This window comes from Ictidomys tridecemlineatus, chromosome 8 (genome assembly GCF_052094955.1).
Source record: "Ictidomys tridecemlineatus isolate mIctTri1 chromosome 8, mIctTri1.hap1, whole genome shotgun sequence".
Lineage (NCBI taxonomy): Eukaryota > Metazoa > Chordata > Mammalia > Rodentia > Sciuridae > Ictidomys > Ictidomys tridecemlineatus.
Genome location: NC_135484.1, coordinates 33,675,046 through 33,693,417, shown reverse-complemented (window position 1 = coordinate 33,693,417; position 18,372 = coordinate 33,675,046). Strand labels below are relative to the sequence as shown.

The window sequence follows — 18,372 nt, the reverse complement described above, 5'->3', positions numbered from 1 at the left end:
AATTACACAAAACTTGTCACATTTTTCTCATGCACGACCCTATATTTATGCTAATGACTTTGTTTTCTGAAGGGCTGAGCCAACCATATTTACCAACCGTTTACACACTTTTAAAAAGTCCTAAATGTTTCATTAAAATCGGTTGTTTTGGGGCTAATAAGCCAAACACATGTAATGTAATTACTGAAGTACTACCCAAGGTAAATGTTTAGAGAAACCTGAAATATTATTAGTTCAAACATTTGATTTACCTAGCAATATATGTCATGAGCTTATTTATTTATTTAAACATTGTACTTAATGAAGGAGTTAGTTCTTTACCCCAATGTTTAATTCATAGCAGCTGCTTTAAATATTTATGAAGTTTCCTGTCATTTTTGTTTAGTTAATAGACTAGATGGCTGAGTTCCCTGGTTAAGAGAAGACAGTAGAATTTCAGCAACAGAAAAGTCCTCTACCTTTGAAAACTGTGCTTAAAGCAAAGAATGAAATAAAAATTTTCAAAAAATATAAGGTCCCTGGTTCCCTGTGTTTCATAAATTAGCTAGGGAGAGCTCCCTGATGCTCCCCCTCCTTTATAGGCCTTGCCATACAAGGTAGCCTGCAGGCATTTCATCAGTAATGATGAACTTGACTTCCCTACTCCTCAGTCTAGCTTCAGCTTGGAAAGGAAAGCAAGAGACAAGTGTCAAAAGCTTAGTCACCAAAGTCAAGCCTTAGCATGCCTTGTAACCTAACTGGTTTTCTCATGTGGAAAATAGGGACAATGCTTAACCTCACAAAGATCTTTTGATAGAGGAATGAAATAATTGCAGAGAATAATCCCTGATATATATACTATGTAGTAGCTAAGTTGTCAAACTACAGCATCTAAAAGGTTATAAAACCTGATCTTCAAAATTTAAGAGCAGAAATCTGAATCTACTGAGAGATCATAAAGAATTAAAACAAAGCCTGCTCAGTGCTTTAAGAAAAAGGAAGTGCATATGAAATGCGGTCAACAGGGTAGTGTATTACATAAAGCCTATTGCTTATTTACAGACTCGGGAAAGCAAGGAGTAAAAATGGAACTTAAGGTTTGTTTCTGCTCAGACACCTGCTTCTGAGTAGTGATTATAAATATTCACTCCATCAACCACGCTAAAGACTTGCAGAAACTTTACAATATACCTAGGTCTTCTGGAAGGCATGCAGAATTTTAAAATATGGTTGTAGAAATGAAAAGATGCATGTAGGTAAAAAAACAAAGTCAGACAAATTAGTAACATCAAATGCATGCTAATGATAGTATATCAGTAGATTTCAAGTAATTTATGTAACATAAGTTCATGGTCAGGAAAGACTTAACAAGAAGCATAGGTATAAAGGTAGGCTCTAAGGAACAGATGAAGGTTTCCTTGGCAAATATAGAACATAGAAAAAAAAATGTCATTCTTAAACCTGGGGCATGACATGCACAAAACCAATATGGCAAGTGAACACAAATTAGTTTGTAAAACAGAATAAAATGGTAGAGCAAGTCTTGTTTTGAAACTTTGGGCAGAGATTTTATTTTATTCCATTGTTGTAGTCAACAATATCTTCATTCTGTTTAGATTATGCTAACCTTATCATGTATTGTTACTGATGGCAGTGTTAGCAATCGCTATTCTTTGCATTAATGTGAAATAAAGGAGATGAGTCTTTAAGTGACGTTCTAAATATGTCACCTGCCATTTCCTGAGAACCACAATTGTCAGCATGAAAGATACAGATGTTATCCTGCTGTCTGAAAAGCCTTGAAAATGAGGACCAACCCAGAGACCAAATACGCCTTGAGTTCCAGTCATAGACAGGAAAATGTGTTTCTACTAAATGAAATTGGGGTTCTCGATGAAAAACACAATATTAGGTCTGGAGTAGAAAAATATGCCAGATAAGCCTGGGAAACTTTATCTAGGATCACATCAAATATGTATGAATCCATGAGTTAAGATGCTATTCTTATAAAACAAACACAAATGATAATTGATTGCTAGGGAAAAATGCTAGGGAATCAAAAAATTTTGAAAACTGGTAAATACATGGAGAAAGTAACCATTTCAAAAAAATTTTTCTTAAAAGAAACACCCAAAGTGATAAAGCAAAGACAGATGAAAATATTGGAACATCAGCATTTTCCAACCATGAATAAACTATTATTGACAGCAGCTGTTAATTTCACCAACAAAAGATAACCAGATTCTGTGCACCTGCTGAAAACAGGTAACCACATATCTGAAGTAGTCTCAACAGAGAAGTTGAACCTTAGACCGATACTTTAGAGTCAATTATAAAAACAATGGAAGATGTTAAATTGTACCATAGGGATAGGATTAGTCACAAGGAGAAATTCTCTATAACTTAACAACCAGGTGTCTTCAACAAATACATTTTGAGGGAAGGGGAGAGAGTAGGATGTATGAAAAGACAGAAAGAAAGAACAAGAGAGGACACAGAAAGGTGAGAGACAAAGGAAAATAGGAGAAAGAAAACAGAGGAAGGATGAGAGGAATAGAGGGACAGAGGGAGAAAGAGGAATATGGGGAAGAGAGAAATGAAGACCTTGGTTCCTGGTCCTCAAATAAACTCTACAAAAAGATCAAATTTCAAATTGTTGGGCTGGTTCAGTGGTAGAGAGCTTGACTACCATGTGTGAGGCACTGGGTTCAGTTCTCAGCACCACATCGAAAAATAAATAAAAAGTCATTATGTTCAACCATGACTTATATTTATTTATAAAATTCAAATCATCAAATTTCATGAACACTGTTCTAGAGATTTGAAATTAATAATTGTCAGTGTTTTTAACACATGGCAACATGAACATGTGTTTTAAAATGTTTAAACTTTATCAACACAAATATTGACAATATAATTCAGATATGGTTCACAAAATAACACAGAATAGACAACTAGATAAGGATATGGCTAGATCAGGATTGACCCTGGACCAATAAATGTTGGGGCTGGGAGATGACTAGGATTCATTTTATTATTCCTTTTAATTGCATGTGTAAAATTTCAACAAATAACTACTTGTATATATGTATATATACTTATATACACACACAATCTATCTACATACATACACATAGATAGATAGATGTGCATGTGGACATATGTATTCAGTACCAAAGAGAACACTCTACACAGAGAACTGGGATTCTAAATATAATCTACTGCTAAAAGGAACCAGAGCTTTTTGAAGACATGACTACTTTCAAGTCTAAGGGGAAAAAATTACAAGGTGATCATAGAACATTTTGTCCAGAAAGTTAAGGAAACAGACAAAAATCAGAAAACTGCTCTGGGCTCTTCAAAAATGTTAAAGGAAAAGAAGGGGAACTACCTCAATTCAAGAAAACTGGAAAGATGAAACAACCAACACAAAAATATCCCTTGTTCAAATTCTAATGGGTATGGAGAAAGGGAAAGCTATCAAGGATAATCTTGTAGCAACTAGAGAAATATTAATATGACTCTATTCAATATAGCTCTCTTCAATGTTCAGTTTAAGTACTGTAGGTGTTCTGTATGTCCTTGATAATCTCAAGGCATACATAGAGAAAGATACAGGAAAGGCTATATATTAATAAGGGTTGACTCTATCAATGAAGGGCAGGGTGCTGCTGATTCATGCTTTCAACTTAGCCCTGGGTTCTAAATTTTCATAAGAATCTGATAAAAATGTTTCTATTGGTAACATCTGGACACGTGCTACTTACAGGTAATGAGGCATCATTGCTTTCACTCTTCTGAGTTTTCTCCTCTTTCAGGTTGACCGCTTGCTCAGCAAATGACACCTCCAGGTTGATGTCTGTTTCAGAGGCAGGTGTGTCCTCAGGCACTGGGAGCATCAGCTCTTTATCACCAAAGGGGGTAGATGCCTGGTCTGGGGGAGGGGAGGACCCAAATCATATACTTTGCTTTATTTTTATTTTTTTTTTAACTTCCAATACATTGAGTACTTAAAAATCTTTGAGAACATTACTATTTTCTCCCCTCAAGAATTAAATATTGGGGCTGAGGCTGTAGCTCAGCAGTACAGCGCTTGCCTGGCCCATGAAAGGTTCAGGGTTCGATCCTCAGCACCACATAAAAATAAAATAAAGGCATGTGTCCAACAACAACTAAAAAAAAAATTAAATATTATTTTCATGGTAAAAAGTATACTCAAGGAATCCTATCAAGGGGTCAAGGGAGACAGAAGATAGGGATAACTGGGAACTATGGTCCAATTGTGGAATATTTGAGAACATAGCTCTTAGATGGGATCAAAATACAAAATGCAGCTTGGAGATATCAAACTCTTGATGAAAAATCTCACAAACGTAATAGTTGCCATGTTATTTTATTCTATGCTGAGGAATTAAAATCAAAAGAAAGAGGTCAGAAGAGTTGTAATCTCTCTTAGAATTAGCATTTAATTTCATCACATTAGAAGAGATTCCTGGAATAAACCTGTTCCACACCCTGCTTTTTCTTTCTGGAATGTTACCTATCATAGTGGAAATTCCAAAATAAGAGCTAATGCCAAAAACTCACTGTGGCAGACAGTTACCTGGAGGTAACTGGTACAGGAACCAACAGGTTTTCAGCCCGATTTTATCAAAGAGCATAAAAGTTCCTACAACTATCAACCCTAGCTAAATAGGTTTAATCCATTTACATCAACATTTCAAGGATACGTAGTGTAACACATTTAACTTTGCTTTGGGGTTTTGATTTTTGTGTGTGTGTGTTTGCCGATAATCCTCCTGGAAAGAATTCACGTTCAAAACCTCTGAGGAAAACACAAGCTTTTATTTTTGTTGCTGTTCTTTTTAGATATACATGGCAGTAGATTGTATATGACATATTATACGTAGATGGAGTATGACTTACTCTAGTTAGGATCCCATTTTTGTGGTGGAACATACTGTGGAGTTACATTGGAAAATTATGTTGGATTCATTCTACTCTTCCCTGTTCCTATTTCTGTTTCCTTCCCTTCATTCCCCTTTGCCTAATCCAAAGAACTCCTACTTTTCTCTTCACCCAGAAAATTCAAACTTTAAGCTTTGAAGAAAATACTTCTAAATTTGACTATTTGGTACATATATTTGGTTTTAACACATCTCACATTAGAAAAACCCAGGCACCAATGATGGATTGTTGACATTATCTTTGAAGAGGTTTGAATCATGATAAGAAGCTCTGAATTAAAAAATAACTTACATAGTTCATTTATAAGCTCTATACTAACATCCTCATATAGTGGCAGAACAAACTGATGGAAGACAAACTTAAAAAGATGAAAATGCATGCCATATATACATACTGGTATTAAAAATCTACTGCTATTAAAAAACATTGCATTTATAGTCATTTTGAAAACAACCTGTTTTAATCAAAATGAAATTAAGAAATAAATGCAAATCTAGTCTTATTCACTCCCATTATATAAGCAGAGTGGGCTCCTGTGCAGTCATGAGGGGATCCCAACTCAGAAAGGTTCTACCCATGGCTTAATACTCATTGTTACCACCTTGGAATCTGAATAAGCCACCTACATTTTCTGTTTGCATTGGTCCAACTGGCCCAGAGGCATCTCACAGTTAAAAAAAATAAGCATTTATCTGTGTTGATTCCAAAAATAAGAATGAATTTAAAGCTAATTAATATTATTGGTGACATCTGCTACCATCTTTGTTTTTCCAGCCTGCCTGCAATAACTTTTTAAAAATTAAAATATTTGTAAGTTTTTATGGTTTCTAAAAATAGTAACAAATGCCAAAGCCCAATTCTATTTTCCCATTGGTTTATTTGGCTTTATGTGTTACTGTGAATATGTATATTGATTTCCTAGGAAACCATTCTAAGAAAAAAAAATGATTAGCTATTTTCTTAAATTAGAAACTCCCTTTCAGCAGCTGAATGTTTGTGAACAAAAATTTTAAAACTACACTTCTCAACACAATACACCCAATACAAATGGACTGTGTTAAACTCAAAAATAGGTAATTCTACTTAAATTAGAACACATTTAAAATATATGAATCTCCTCTAGAAACAAGGCAAAAATAAAGTATATTAAAGACTCAGTTTTAATGGTAAGTTAAGGGAGACCTTCAGGAAAATAATTATGGTGGCAATAACATCAATAATTATAGGGACACTGTTACAGGAAATGGGTGGTTAATTGGATAAGAAAAGTGATAAGTCTATTCTCAAAAGAGAAAATCTAAAAGAGAATATTGAAGTAGACCTTTTGGCACTCTAAAGTTCTCAAATGTAAAAAACAAAATTTCTTTAATTTATCTTCCCCGAGTTTTGAAAAGGACAATAGCACTAGGTTACAAATATTTTGCAAATCTCCCCAAAGTGTTTTAATTGTTCAAAATATTCAGAAATATCTTATTTTAAAAAAGACTCTTCTTCCATGGAAATTTAAAAAAAAAGAAAAAAGTATACATAATAATATGAAAGTGTTTTAAAAATTAGAAATGGAATTCCCAAATAAACAATCATTGCCCTTTCATAGAGTTGTCCGGTTTGGTTAAAAGTTTAGGTGAATACTTAGTGATGGATTGATTTGAAATGTGAAAAACCTTGCAATCTTCATATTGACAACTTTTTAATTTGCAATAAGTATCAGATTGAACATGTCTGAAAACCCAAGTGTAGGGAGAATACTTAAAATAGACTATGTCACCCATGCCTTCAGATCTTAACCAGAAATAGCCCTACTTTGGAACCCCAGCCACAATTTCCATGCACATCATTCTGAACCTTCTGCTGTTTACACAACACTCCTGGCTCCCTGGCTAGTGCCCAGAATAGGTGTGGTGATCACCGCTTGGTGCCATGGACAGGGGTGCACAGGTTCTGCTGTTCTTATTGGACACTCAATGCCCACTGCTTAGCATTCCAACGAAAGCACATGTAAAACAGGCAGCATGACTGAGTCCTGTTCCCCTTGCCTGCTGCCGTTTAGGCTGGAAAGTGCTTATATAACAAACTTGTCTTCCAGAACTTTTGTTGATATAGCCTACATTATGATCTCCGACAATGGAGAAAAACAAAAAGCAAGGACAATATTGTCCTCAGTATCTGTTAAACAACTGCCAGTCACTCTTCCCCAAGGCCCAAAGCACAATGACACTGGCACAAAGGTTTGTCTGTCTCTCCAGAAGACTCGGCTTTCCTGCAAGCCAGAGATGGCTATGCTGGCTGGCTTGTCATTTTGGTGTTTGCTGGTACACATACTAGAGGAAACACTAGGAATTTCATTCTGAAATAACACATAGCACTACCAAAAAAAAAAAAAAAAAAAAAAATCACAGAATAGCGAGAAAAAGCAAGTGCATCCCCTCCCCACCCCCAGTACAGGGGATTGAACTCAGTGGTGCTTTACCATTGAGCCATACCCTAGCACTTTGTACAATTTTATTCTGAAACATGGTGTCCCTAAATTTCCAAGACTGGCCTAGAACTTGGAGTCTTCTTTCTTCATCATTCCATGTAGTTGGGATTACAGGCATATGCCACCATACCTGATGGAGCATGGATTTTATAGCTACAAATATGTGTGTATATGTGTGTACACAGACCTACACACCAGCACATGTGTGCATTTTTTTTAAGGTAGGGGTGCAGGAGAAAAAGTTTTGAAAAAAAAACATGAAAGAAAATGTTGCTGGATGCTCACTGTAAAATGTCTCATACAATGTAAGCCTAATGCATGATTTTTGATACCTGGTCTCACTTACTGAGGCCTGCCTCAAAATTGCAATAATCCTGCTTCAGCCTCCTGAGTAGCTAGGATGACAGCATGTGCCACCATGCCTGGCCTAATGCAGGATTTTTGTGGGAATATTAGGAACACTTCCTAGTACTAAGTTTACCTGATACCCAGTCCCCATCTCCAACAACTATTAACTGCAACACTATTTACAGTGTGAATGTCCCAGATGCTAAGACTGGAGAAAATGAAGTTTACCTTTGTGATAACAATTAAGAACTATATTTTTAAGCTTAAACCTATGACCTTAATTTAGAACACATTTCTTTTTTTGTAAACAAATGAAATAACTACGTTTTCTCTTGATAAATTCTAACGAAGCCTTAATATTTATTTTTTCCATGCTTTGAACTTTCAACTCATCTGAATATCCAAAGAGAAAAAGTATAAAAAAGAGAATTATAATCAATTACTCAATCAACTAATATTTTTAAGTTTCTGTAAATTTTCTGAAAATTAAACCATTTGAGAACAAATTTATTGGTTCTGACTTTCTAACTGTATGGCCTTGAGAAAGGGAATTCACAACTCTAAACTCATTTTTCATTTGAGAAAACAGAGCTTAAGAGCAGTGCCTACCACCAAGTTCTTGCTCTCTTGTTGTTCTTTGTTGTTGTTGTTTTTGGAAGGTACTAGGGAGTGAATCCAGGGTATTCTACACTGAACTACATCTTTAGCTCCTTTACTAATTTTATTTTGACAAGGAGTCTCTTTGAGCTGTGGAGTCTGTCCTCAAACTTGCAATGCTCCTGCCTCAGCCTCCAGAGCAGCTGGGATTACAGACATGCACCAAGGTACCTGGCCACAGAGTTCTTGAGTATATTAAATGAGGTAAACATCTCTGCACATGCTAACTGTTCAGGAACATAAATATATGAATGTAGAATCAGATTGGGATATACGTTCAAAAAAAATACAGCCAACTATACGCTCAACTTCATATAATTATCAACCTGGAACCTAATACTAGTAATAGAATTTGCTTACTAGAATTGAAGGCAAATGTTTTAAAAGGTTGTAACTGTTTATTATCCCAATTAAAAGGAAAAAAAAAACAAGAGAACAGGTCCAACATACCATCTTTTCCTTGGTATTTGTTTTCATTTGTTCTGACTGACTGCGATTCAGTACCATCTGGAGCCTAAACATAGAAAATGAGCCATTTAGTCATCTCCAATTCACAACCAGAGAAAATGGGATTGTAAATAATTCTGCTACTAACCTTTAGAATGCAAGAAATGTGCATAGACTTATAACAGTCACCATGGTGGGGGGAACACTATGGTTATGATCAATAGGCAATCTTCCAATAAATACATGATTTCCCCCCAATTGTAGGCTGCAATAGTAAGTCTTCTGGGGAATATGGAAAGTGTCAAGGATCCCTGCTGTCAAATCATCACTATCTAGTTGGATATCCACTATCCAGACAAACCTGCTAATAATATCTATCAAGTCATGAGAAACAAATGTAGCCTATACATACAGGGGAATAATATTTGGCAATGAAAAGAATGAAGTATTGATGCACATTTCAACGTGGATGAACCTTAAAAACCTTTTGCTAATTGAAAGGAACCAGTCACAAAAGCCCATACATTTTATGATCCCATTTGTGTGCAATGTCCAGAATGAACAAACTAGAGAGATAGAAAGTAGACAAGTACTTGCCCAAGATAGGGAAGGGGACATGAAGAATGGGTGCTAGTGGGCATGAACTTTTTTTTTTTTTTAAGAGATGATGAAAATGTAATACAGTCAATTGTGGTGATGGTAGAAAAAAATCTGTGAATATACTAAAAATCATTGAATTGTACACTTTAATTGGGTGAATTATATGACAGGTGAATTATCTCTCCGTAATGCAAAAAAAAACAAAATAGAAGTAAAATAGAAAAAAATTTTTAAAGTAACAAATGTGAGATAAATTAAAATCAGGTTACCAAGTTGGCAAAAGAGCTAAAATGGAACTCTTTTCTGTCCAGGGGTTGGTGCTGTGACTCCTGAGTAATTGAGCCCTCCAAAGCTGATGGACAAGGTCAATCGGGGTTGGTCTGCTCACCAGTCAGGGTGGTAAACAGTACTTCTTCCTTTCCAGGTAAACTGAGAAGGATCTCAGAGATGAGGAAGGGGAATCTGGATCAACCATACAAAAGGGCCTGTTTGAATGAATTATTTTTAAAATGATCCTTCTATTGGATTGTATCTCTATAAGTAGCCATAGTAGTCCCCGCACCACAATGTTTCACCTCAAGTTATCACAGCAATAGAGGACTCCCCCTCCACATGCCTTAAAAAAAATAATAAAAATACCAGGGCAGGTACATATATGCCATTGGTATATTACTAAGAGACCCGAACATCCAGGACAGAGATGGTGCCTCCCAGGTCACATGGGCACATGGCACCACATTAGTTAGCTGTAGGACAGGGCAATAGCATTCTCTTTCCCTCAACCCCTGAGCCAGCAGAGGGCAGGCCCTCCATGACCGTGAACATAACAAGTGATTCTAATCTTGCACGTGAACGCATATTTTGGAATATGTGGTTGGAATTGTTTTCCTCAACAATTGAAGATGGCAGTACAGATGGAATTCATTTCTATATTATATTTCCTAGTGTCAGCAAGGGCTTCATGAGAAAGCATTTAAACTGGAAGAGCTGAATATGCACTGACTGAAGAAGAGAAGAACTGCAAGTGGAGACAGCTGGTCTGTGTTTGCTGGAGGGATGCAGAGCACATTTCTAATGGGTTGTGGTGTTCAATTAAAGGGATGCCTTGTAAGCGGGTATATATTATTTCAATTTGCTTGTAATATTTCTCTCCTAATGAGTCCATCAGATGATACAATCCACCAATTACCTTGCATTCAAAACCATGTGGTTTAGACATTACCAGGAATTTGCTGAAAAATGCTGCTTCTAAAATCAAGTAGCAACGTCCTCTTGGAGACTGGCAGGAATCCCACAGTATGTATTTTGCTTAGGTTCAGCTCTCGGCTCCCTCTCCCTTTTCACTTCCTCTTAGTTCCCTTAGGAGGGTCCTTTGATTGGGAAGGAAATTTCATAATACTATATTTCCTTGCCATTCGTTATTCTACAGCTCGAAACCAAGTCCAGTCCTTAAGTACTAGTGGATGTCCCAAATCACCACTGGCTGGTAAAAGGTGCTTAACACACATAAAGTGCCTGGGGCATTCAAATGACCCCAGAATTCCTGTAAATGACCGGTTTTGATCCATAATTGACCATGCAAATAGAGTAGCAATCTGTAGCTAGAAAGGATTTCTTGGAAGAATGAAAACAAAACAAAAAAATTTACATGCCAGAAAGATACCTTAAACATGAACCCTTCCACTCCATTTGTTATGGAAAAAAATATATAATAAAAGTTTTCCAGGCATGGTCGTGCATGCCTGTAATCCCAACCACTAGGGACACTGAGGCAGGAGGATCACAAGTTTAAAGCCAGCCTCAGCAACTTAGCAAGGCCCTAAGCAACTTAGCAAGATCCTGTCTCAAAATAAAATAGAAAACCAGCTGGGGATATGGCCCAATGGCTAAGGAGTCTTGGGTTCAATCCCCAGCACAAAAAAACAATCACAAAATTTTCATTATCCCTCATTTATAGTATAAATAGAATCTTATATTCAGAATGCTTAATATCAGAATCATGTCTGCAAATGAAAGTTTAGCAGAACAGAGAATGGTTAAAAGCATGTACTTCAGAGTCAGACAAATTTGGATTTAGTATGTATAGGCCATTGAGCAGGTCACTTAAAGTCTATGAGCCTCTGCCATAGAATGGAAATGATAATACTTCACAGACAGCTGTAAGGATTAAATGAGATAAAGCAGGTAGAGCAATTAGCACAGTTCAACCATGGTGGCAGCAACTGTTATTGTTACTGTTATCATTACAGCCCTTGTTCCAGAATCCTTTTGTATCCCCCACCAACCACTTTACTATGTCTCCTAGGCTATTGGGGCCAGAATATAAATCTACCATGACCCAGGAACACCATTGAGTTCAGTAGACTTTTTTTTTGGGGGGGGGGGGGGTAGTGAGACTTTCCTGATAAAAGAGAGAATAGTAATTTACATTCTATGCTAGCTCCTGGCTTCTTTCTGGATGAATAATAAGGAACCTGCCAACTAGCTACATTGTCTATACTGTTCTGGGTCACACAGGTCTGGTCCTTTTACTATACATACCTTCTCTCATGTTTCTTCATTCATCACCTCCCCAGTCACTACCAGACTTCAACATCTTCCATCAAAAATTTCCCATGTGCTAGGTTTGGGGCTAAGTGCTAGCTATAAAAGGGGTATCGTTTCACATCTCAGGATCCCTACTTTGTAATTCAGCTGCCATTAGGTCCCTCATATCTCACCTCTGTCCATCCCTAAGTGAGTCTGAAAACACAAGTTTTCCTGCAGGCACTAACAGATAAGACAGACTCCTCCACCTCCCGTTTTTCTATTGGCAAAGACTAAAGGTCCGTTTGCTCAGGAAGCCTGTCCAGTCACTTCTTGTGGCACTGTAGGTACATCTAGTGCTCCAAGGACATCATCTCCCCCAAGAGGATTATCACACTGAATTTTAGTTTGCTTAGCTTTTTACGCCGTCGGTGTAACTTCTAGAAGGCAGAGTACAGGCACTTTTGTTCACTTCCTGGATGGAGCTTTGGTGCCTGGTTTACAAGAAGTGCTCATTAAGTCTGTAGGCTTTGAATTAAACTAGACTGATCCAAGTGAGACCAAGCACATAATCTTTTCACTTAATATCAGAAAAAGAAAACTTACTTTTTCCTTTGACTCTCTCTGTTGAGTAAATATGTCTCTGACGTCAGGAATATGGTACTGTTTGTTTTTCTTCCTCAAAGTTTGGGAGACCGTCTCTACCCGTTTTTGAACAGCTGCTGCCTGGGTCCGGGTCAGTGTGGATAAAAACACCATGCTCTCTTGGGGGTCCTCAGCAGAGTCTCCAAACAGGTTAGACAGACCAGCCTCTTTGAGCCACTCTTCTTCCAATTCTCCCTCTAAGACAGTGGGGGAAACCAGGTGTTATATCACAATTTATAAGAAATTCCACATTTTTTAAGCTGCTAAAAATTCCTGCTGAAACTCTTCTATTGTAACCCAACTGCAGTGCTAAGATTCATTAGCTGAAACTTGGACAACTGCCATCCACTCTGGCCACAGCGATATCAAATTTTAGGTCGATTTCCTATATACTCAATTAAAAAAATTTTAATGACTTCACATGTAATTAACCTCTACAACTTCCCTGCAGATGAACTAGAGAGAATGATACTGTTCCCCTTCCAGAGATGAGTAAGCAAGAAAAAGATAACTTACTTCCATCAAATTACAGAGGGAAGTCAGTGCTGGGGATATACATTCAAGCCTGGTTTCTTGGCTGAGATTCAGCATATCATGGGCACCAATGCTAATTTATGTAATGGCTTGCTTTTTTTTCTGTTCACTGTAGCTGACGAGGGAATGTGGCAAAATAGTGCAAAGCATCTGAACATTGGGAACTATTCGATTTCAAATTAATGTTTCTAATCCCAAGTCAGCACATCAGATTAGGTTGCGTTTTATAATTTTTCAAAAAAAAAAAAGACAATATTTTTAACAAAGAAGAATTTATATAAGAAACTAATAACCGAATCAATTCAAAATACCAAAAGCAGGAAGTAAACTAAATTCTATCGGCCCTTCACATCTGCAGACACTGTATCTGATGATTCAATCTACCTCATGTTGAAAATATTTTATAAACATTCCATCTGCACTGAACTTGCACACACACTTTTCTTGTCATTATTCCCTGAACAATAGAGTATTAACAATTATTTATATTGCATTTACATTGTGTTATGTACTATAAGTAGTCTAGAAATGACTTCAAACATATAGGAGGATACACATAGGTTATAAGCCAATGCTAATAATCATCTTAGGTAAGGGACTTGGCATTTGTGGAGTTTGGTGTTCAGAGATTCCATATCTGTAACCAATCCTCCATAGATACTAAGGGATGACTTTATTGTTGACAATCTAATACAGATAAACAAAAGGACTTTATGGTACAGTGGCACACCCCTGTAATCCCAGGATTATGCAGGAGGCTGAGACAGGAGGATTCCAAGTTCTAGCCAGCCTCAGCAACTTTTGTCATCTGTGAAATAAATGACAGCCATCTCAGCCACCTCATAACCAAATGAGGAACACTGCAAAGCACTATTGTATTGTAGCCTGTATCACCCGAGAGCACTGATGGCACTGTCTATCCTTCTATGCTACATACACTCTTTGAGGGCAGAAATCAAGTATTCATTACCCTGACTTCAAGAAACATAATGAAGTGCAAGGCACTGTGTCTGTTCCACATTGAAAACTATTTAATGCCATAAAGTCAACCATTATTACTAATTCTGTTCTGGTAAAATTTGTCATAGATGTATAAAACCAAATTGCTAGGGAAAAAAACAGACATTGCCGTGACAAGGAAACCATGATTAATATACAATATAATGTATTCCATTAAGAAGCAGAGATAGACAGGGCATAGTGGCACACACCTGTAATCCCAGTAACTCAGGAGGCTGAGGCAGGGGGATCACAAGTTTGAGGCCAACCTTGGCAACTTAACAAAACCCTTGTCCCCTCCCACAAAAAAATACAAAGGGTCTGGGAGTTAGGGGATATAGCTCAGTGCCCCTGCATTTAATCCTCAGTACTTAAAAAAAGGGGGGAGGGCGAGGGGGTAAAACTCAAACAATTTAAAGTCCAAAGAGGAGTATGAACATGTAGAACCATCCCCAATCTTCCTTTATTGTTTTGATAGTAAGGATTGAACCCTTGAACCCAGGATGCTTTACTACTGTGCTGTATCCCACAGAGTTTTGCTAAAGTTGTGGAGTGTCTCACTGAATTGCTGAGGCTGGCCTCTTACAATCTCTTGCCTCAGCCTCCTGAGTTGCTGGGATCACAGCCATGTTCCAATCTTCTTGGAACAAATGACAAGATCATGTATGAATCAAATTTAACTTTGGAGAACTATGAAACAACTGATGATACTTGTGGATCTGGCCTCAATACCATTTTCTCTAGCATATTTCCTCCTCATTCAATAAACCACCTGTGTGCTGCTTCCGTATTGAATTATTGAGACAGAAAGGCTGAGGAACAATATTAATTGTCACAAAGAGGTCTGGCTTTATTGGTAATATATTCGGGAAAGAGAAAAAAATAAATGAGAAACCAAAGAGTGAGTTGCTTATAGTTTTCTTTTACAAATTAAGAAATATTAAAAATTTTTTAAAAGCCCCAATTTAAAAAAAAATGTCAGATTTTCTAAGAAATGTTGCAGCAAGGAAGAAAAATCTTATATAGACTTTTCTGTGCAACTTAATCCCAAGTCACTTAGTTAGAAGGAAATCTTTCATTAGTGAATGAAGAGGCACTGACTGGCTTTTACCTTTTTGATATATCAATTGATACACCAAAATATATTACAAATTTAGGGATTACATAGAAAGAAAGCTAATACAATAAATAGAAGCCAAAATTGGGTATCAAAAACTTGTTGACTGCTTAAATTTAAGAGGTTAAAGAAATGGTGTGAAATTGAAGGAAAAAAATAAGTATTACATGTTTCTCCCAGAAATATCAAGTTCATTAGTGAAGAGTGTGGAAAATCTGGCTGGGAAGAGACTTGAGAAAAATTACAGGCCAACAAAAGAAATAAGCAACTATGGGAAGATAAAAATGGGGAAGCCATCTTCCACTGTCTAAATCTGTATCCGCAGACTAGCAGGCTAAGCCTGTGGCACTGCATCCAGTCGGTCATGCTGTACTTTGGATAACAAAAATGACCAAAATTATAGGTCTGAAAAAAATCACTTAAGGGTTCTTTTCATAAAATTTCCTTGCAAAAGCTACATGGCTAGAAACAAGGTAAGTGTCCTCAAATATATGACAGGCTACTATGTAAAAATAGAATGAATGTGTTCTGTTCTTCCGAAAGGCAGAAAAAAAATACAGCAGTATAAGTTAGAAGAGAGCAGGCTATAAATCAGTAAAATAAAGATGAAAACAAATCATGCATACTAACAACTGGAAAAACAGTAACACTGCAAAGTCACAAGCTTTTCATCACCATCTACACTTCCTAGAGACTAAAGGACCATGAAGCTGGAATATTACAGAAAGAACTCAGTTTCAAAAAAAAAAAAAAAAATTAAACCTAACCCTAAAAGTCTATATGCCACAGTCAGTTCAGCCACCAAGAACCCAGCCATAGCAACAATTAAGTGAATTTGCTCATGCCACTTGTATCTAGCAGCTACACCCATAAACCTGCTACAAACAAGTAATTATCAAGTTGAAAGACAACTAACAATTTCATTTTCTGGTTGTTCTACTCTGCCTTTCCACACATGGATTTTCTATGAATAACCAATAAGAATTTTATTTGTTACCATCAGGTTCTTTGACAACCACCACCTCTTGATTGTCTTGTCTGTTTTCACGAGATCTCTTGATATTTTCCAGTTCTATCCAATAGTCCTCCATAGATAGTTCGTCCAAGGAATCCTGGGAACTTGATCGATCAAATGGAGGCTTCTCCGTAATTTTAGTGGTGGTGTCCTGGTTCATGGTATACTGGCCACATCTCCGACTATAAGTTAAAAAAAAAAAAAAAAAAAAAAAAAACATGGTTCCTTTTAGTAAATGAGGGAATATTACAATTTTCAAAATATCATAGTGCTGAGCTGGAAAATTTGAAAACTTCTTAAGTTTTCCTTTATAAAGCAAAGGAGATAACATATTTTGAAACTGTTTACCTTTGGCTGCTATTGATTATAATATGCTCCCAGAATGAAGAGTTTTACACTTTCCAAAACAGTACTATGAGGGACAAAGAGCAGCAGGGTGAATTACCTGCCCTTTTTACATTATTACTTAAATTATCTTAAGACTCACTGCAGTTTAAAACTTTGTTTTTTTAAAAAAAGGATGAATTTTGATTGCAGGCTATAAATAAATAAAATTGGAAATTTTATGTGCTATTTATCACTTACATTTATAAAACAGTCAGCTCTTACATAGCAAATATATGCAACCAATGAATAAAGTACTATTTAAATTTCCATTTTATTTTTGGAACAAATATAAATAGGGTGATATATTAGTTTGCTGTTATACTCTACTGCAGAAAGCAACTTTAAATCTTTGCTGTAAGTGTACCCATGACATACACATATTAATAATTTTAAAATGTGTTTAAAAACTCTTTAATTAGCAATTCTGAAGAGTTTGGAATTATCCTGAGCATTGATTTTTTAGATACAATCCATAAATAAAAGGATAAATTGAATGAGAGCATTCTCATGACTTCAAGTGAACTGTATTCTTCCTTTATAATTCAATCAGAAACACATGAGAGGTGAATTAAAGGACCTTATATGATAGAAATTTGAAATTTTTGATTATTTAAATATAGAGAAAATAGCACCTAATTACCTAAAAGAGGAAAATTTTCAGCTATGGTATCTTCCTTTATATTCGATATTTTTCTTTTAAAAGTACAATATGAATAGGGATAGGTTGTGAAAAATGTTTTTTTAAGATTTTAATTTCAAATTGCCCTTTTATTTCCCAAGGAATTTTAGGAAGTAATACTTGTTAGATTGATTTTACCTCTTGTATATATTGAAAGTCAAAAGAAATAAATATAAAATTATTTAATAATGTGTGAACATTCTTAAATTTCAACTGGCCTTTCCCACAATTATTTAAAATAGTAGGACTTTAACACCACGTGAGGTAGAATGTCACTGAATTCTGGGTTAACCTATCTAGATGTTTAATTCCAACTCGTTTGTTAGAAAAAGTTAAAGACCTTAATTGTCTATTGCTACAAATAAATGCAGCACAACTCGGTAGTTAGCAGTACCAAGCTCATAGGTCAGTTTTATTAATAACCTTAAAGATGGATCTTTATGCCTTAAGTACTTTATAAATGCAGATTTCATGAATGAATACTCACTATAATCACTCCCTGGTAGCAATCTTGGATGGTGATGGGTGAACATCAGGACTAGGGCCAACAAGAATAAGTCTGGACAAGTTTGTGAATTTCTTTCCTCAGTTCTCTATTGTCCATTGTTTGCCTCTTCCATCCCTTAATTCAAGGGGTACTTCCTCCCTCCCTGGCCCCCAGCATCCTGTTTACATCACTGTATCCCATCCTGGTCCCCAGGCCTGGCCCAATGGTCACTATATCATTTTATTTTATTTTATTTTATTTTGGTACTAGGGAGTGAATCCAGGGGCACTTAACCAGTGAGCCACACCCCCAGCACTTCTTGTGTTTTATTTAGAGACAGGGTCTCACTGAGTTACTTAGGGCCTCTCTAAGTTGCTGAGACTGGCTTTGAACCTACAATCCTCTGCCTCAGCCTCCCCAGCTATTGGGATTACAGGCATGGGCCACCACCCCCAGCATGACTAATACTTTTATTACAGGGTTTTCAATCCTGAATCAAGTTAAA

General features: G+C 36.4%; 1 protein-coding gene across 3 annotated transcripts in view; it reads right to left on the bottom strand.

Annotated features, from left to right (window-relative positions):
• Positions 1-18,372, bottom strand: part of Arhgap18 (Rho GTPase activating protein 18) — a 169,586-nt gene that overhangs the window by 37,093 nt on the left and 114,121 nt on the right. For all 3 annotated transcript variants that reach the window (XM_078019193.1, XM_005335362.4, XM_021733311.3), the window contains exons 2-5: positions 16,297-16,496; positions 12,611-12,846; positions 8,882-8,945; positions 3,747-3,913 (exon numbers count right to left, since the gene is read on the bottom strand). In XM_078019193.1, the coding sequence (XP_077875319.1) occupies positions 3,747-3,913; positions 8,882-8,945; positions 12,611-12,846; positions 16,297-16,496 (667 nt within the window). The remainder of the gene's footprint in view (positions 1-3,746; positions 3,914-8,881; positions 8,946-12,610; positions 12,847-16,296; positions 16,497-18,372) is intronic.